The 3,278-nt window shown below is 35.8% G+C and overlaps 1 protein-coding gene across 1 annotated transcript in view; it reads left to right on the top strand.

Annotated features, from left to right (window-relative positions):
* The window catches only part of COL4A2 (collagen type IV alpha 2 chain), a 234,063-nt gene that overhangs the window by 116,873 nt on the left and 113,912 nt on the right, over window positions 1-3,278 (top strand). The window contains exons 8-10 of the mRNA XM_029283411.1: window positions 1,024-1,095; window positions 2,497-2,532; window positions 2,638-2,700. Coding sequence (XP_029139244.1) covers window positions 1,024-1,095; window positions 2,497-2,532; window positions 2,638-2,700 — 171 coding nt within the window. The remainder of the gene's footprint in view (window positions 1-1,023; window positions 1,096-2,496; window positions 2,533-2,637; window positions 2,701-3,278) is intronic.

The following is a 3,278-nucleotide window of genomic DNA, read 5'->3' as shown; positions in this document are numbered from 1 at the left end:
ATATATATATATATATATATATATATATATATATATATATATATATATATATATATATATATATATATATATATATATATATATATATATATATATATAAACCTCTTGAACATGAACTGCATAAAATATAAATGTTGCTACTGTCAGTGGACATGGAAAAGATAAATGATGCTGAAAAAAAATATAAATAGGGGTTACTTGTATTGGTTAGTTAGCCAGCACAAGTTGTGAGACACCATCTCTGGATTCCTGGATTTGCCTGCCTAGGTGTGCTTCAGTTGCAAGGACATTAGAAATGTGACCAGTTGTGCCTATAAGTTCATAGGGAACCCACAAGAAGAGCCATGGAATTGCTGACTAAGTCTGTGAAGTGCCCTGTAAGTGGTACATCCTAGTTGGGCTGATTATTGTGGTGTGGCAGGGGATACAACTGAAAGTTTGTACTGGAAGAAAAGACTATATCTGATCTCATAATAATGGGGAAATGTTTTCCTCTTTTTCAGTCATTGTTTTCAAGGGAACATAATCTGGACCCTAAAAGTGATGTTGCCAATCTCTAATTTACTGCAGGTTTTTCAGTTTGGAAATGGGCTCTACACAGCCCAGTTTTTTCCACTCTCTTCTCATTTGGATGGTTTAGAATAAGCACAGAGCAATCTGCATTACCAGCACCTCACATGATCCTTCAACCTCTCTTTTGTAGTGTCAGTGAATTTTATGTTATTTTTTTCATAATTAATCCTTGGAATAATTTCAATTGCTAACTGCCATTCATATTTTCAGGAATCACATATAAATTATGATGTAAACCCTAAAGTTGTCTTAATGATCCCCAACCTCCAAAGTAGTAGAAAAATTCTGCTTATACCCAGCATTTGAGATAGTCCTGTAAAATCCTCAAGAAAGAGAATGATATGTTGGAAGTGAATTTGGGGTTCTTTTAGTCCAACACCCAGTTTAGTGCAGGAATCCTCAGACAATTCTGGACAAATGGCTGAAATTTTTTATTTTCAATCACTTTAGGGAATCCAGGGACCCAAAGGTCAGAAGGGGGAGCCTTTTGCATTACCTGAAGAATTAGCTATACAGTTCAGGGTAAGTCTCTGTGAACAGTTATAATCTGTTAGAAAAGTATGTTTTTCTGATCATCTTCAATTAAGTGCCTCAGATGTTTTCATATAAGTGAAAAACTATAATTTTCCTATTTTTTTCAGCTTCTTTTATACTTTATCAAATACAGTCTTGCAGAGGCTAAGTCAGTGGTTCTCAACCTGTGGGTCGGGACCCCATTTGGGGTCGATTGACCATTTCATGGGGGTCGCCAAGCAAGGCTGTCCGCCATTATTTTTGTCCGCCATTTTCCCCCCCTTTTCCGGCGGGTGCCTTACCTCCCTTGGGCTGGGCCAGCTGGTGGTCGGCCTGCTCTGTCTCTGCCGCTTGCCAGCTACGCCTCGGCCGGCGCAGGGGGCAGAACCATGCATGCGCGGCACTCCCGGGCAGGGAAAGTCCTCGACTTACGACCGGTTGGGTAGTCCTCGACTTATGACCCGTTTAGTCCTCGACTTACGACCGGTTTAGTCCTCGACTTACGATCGGTTTAGTCCTCGACTTACGACCGGTTGGGGTCGTGGCATTAAAAAGGTTGAGAACCACTGGGCTAAGTTAAAGTTTTGCTATATTTTTTCTTAGATTTATTATTTAGCTATCATAAATAAGCAGCCACATTGTGGTTTTCATTTATAAAACACAAGCAAGTTTTTTTAGTTTAAATAGAAGCATGTCTGTATGCTCTTTGAAGTTGCTGAGTCAAAACAAAGTGAAGCAGATATGATTCTTCCATTAGGTCTGTGCATAAGTGTATGTGTGTATATATACATACAACACACACAAACATACACAAATAACTTTTTTTCTTTTAGTTATAAATATAGATTTCATTGTATTTACGTTGTACTGATTTTTCTATTCACTTTTAACTTTCAGATTTTACAAATAATCATAGAGTTTTTTTGTAAGAAATCTACACAGTGCTATTTGTGGACATCTGAGAGTTTTAGAAATAATTCCTTACCAGATTCCATAATTCCTTCAACAATCACAGAGCACTTAATGTACTGTATTCACTGGAAAAGTTGGGATATCTTCAGAGATGCATCTGCCTTGAAAATAGCCCATGTTGAACTGTAAAGCACAATCAAGCATCAAAAAAGGACATTTTATTTTATGTCATAAACTGTTTTATGATAATTTTTATGCCATAAAATGTTTTATGAAATTTGTCAAATTTCAATTCCATGGTAATAATGGCTCCTGGATTTTGTTCACATTCTGTAAATCAGCCCATTTGAGGTATCTTGATTTAAAAATTGTTGCCCTGTGATGCACCATTTTGCATCACAGTTTAAGGTTACAGGAATGAGAATTTTAGTAGTATAGAAAAGTTTATATTCAAGTTGACTAAAAGAGCATTTCCCATTTTAAATTGTTCTTCTCTAGGGAAATCCTGGTGACCCGGGCTTGATTGGCTTCATTGTAAGTAACATTGGGATAGATAAATTTCTATAATAAAATTAGCTATCAGTAAAATAAAAGAAAGCACAATTATTATTTTGGAAAAAAAAATATTTTCATTTACAGGGACCTCAAGGTGCTCCTGGACCGGTGGGTGAACCTGGTCTAGAAGGAGACTCAGGTCTTCCGGTAAGTATTATAAGATTCTGAGATTATGACAGTAGTTTGACATTCTTTATTATGGCCAACAACTAGAAAATGTCAATAAAACAAGTAGTAAAACAATAAGACAATAAAACAAAACTCAGCAATAAAGCAGAACAATAATAAAGTGACAGAATTAAAAATTAAGAAACAGTAATAAATTCTTGATATGCACTGTACTCAATGGAACAAAATTGCACAACATTGAAAAATACAATATTGTGTTATTCTGATTGGATAATAATTAGTGAAAATAAAATAAACATGTGTGGCTTAGGAACTTGACTGAAAGAAAATTTATAAAATATGCAGTTATCATGGTTAAAAGCACACACTATAAGAAGACTGATTTATATAGTGCCTCTAGCTTGTGCAGACAAAGCTGGCTACGTTTCTTAAATCGCTTTTCCAGTACTGGTCTGGATATCATATTGAAATGTGTTGATGATAAAGCTTTTCTAAATACTGATTGTTAAGTCCTGGGAATAATGGCGCTTGAGACGATTCATCTTCAACAAGTCTTTATTGTTTGCTCCACTCTACGAACAACCAGAGCAGAGGCA

The sequence above is a fragment of the Protobothrops mucrosquamatus genome, unplaced genomic scaffold (genome assembly GCF_001527695.2).
Source record: "Protobothrops mucrosquamatus isolate PMUCROS unplaced genomic scaffold, P.Mucros_1.0 scaffold78, whole genome shotgun sequence".
Lineage (NCBI taxonomy): Eukaryota > Metazoa > Chordata > Lepidosauria > Squamata > Viperidae > Protobothrops > Protobothrops mucrosquamatus.
The sequence above is the reverse complement of the archived record's forward strand: the minus strand, read 5'-3'. Positions and strand labels throughout refer to the sequence as shown.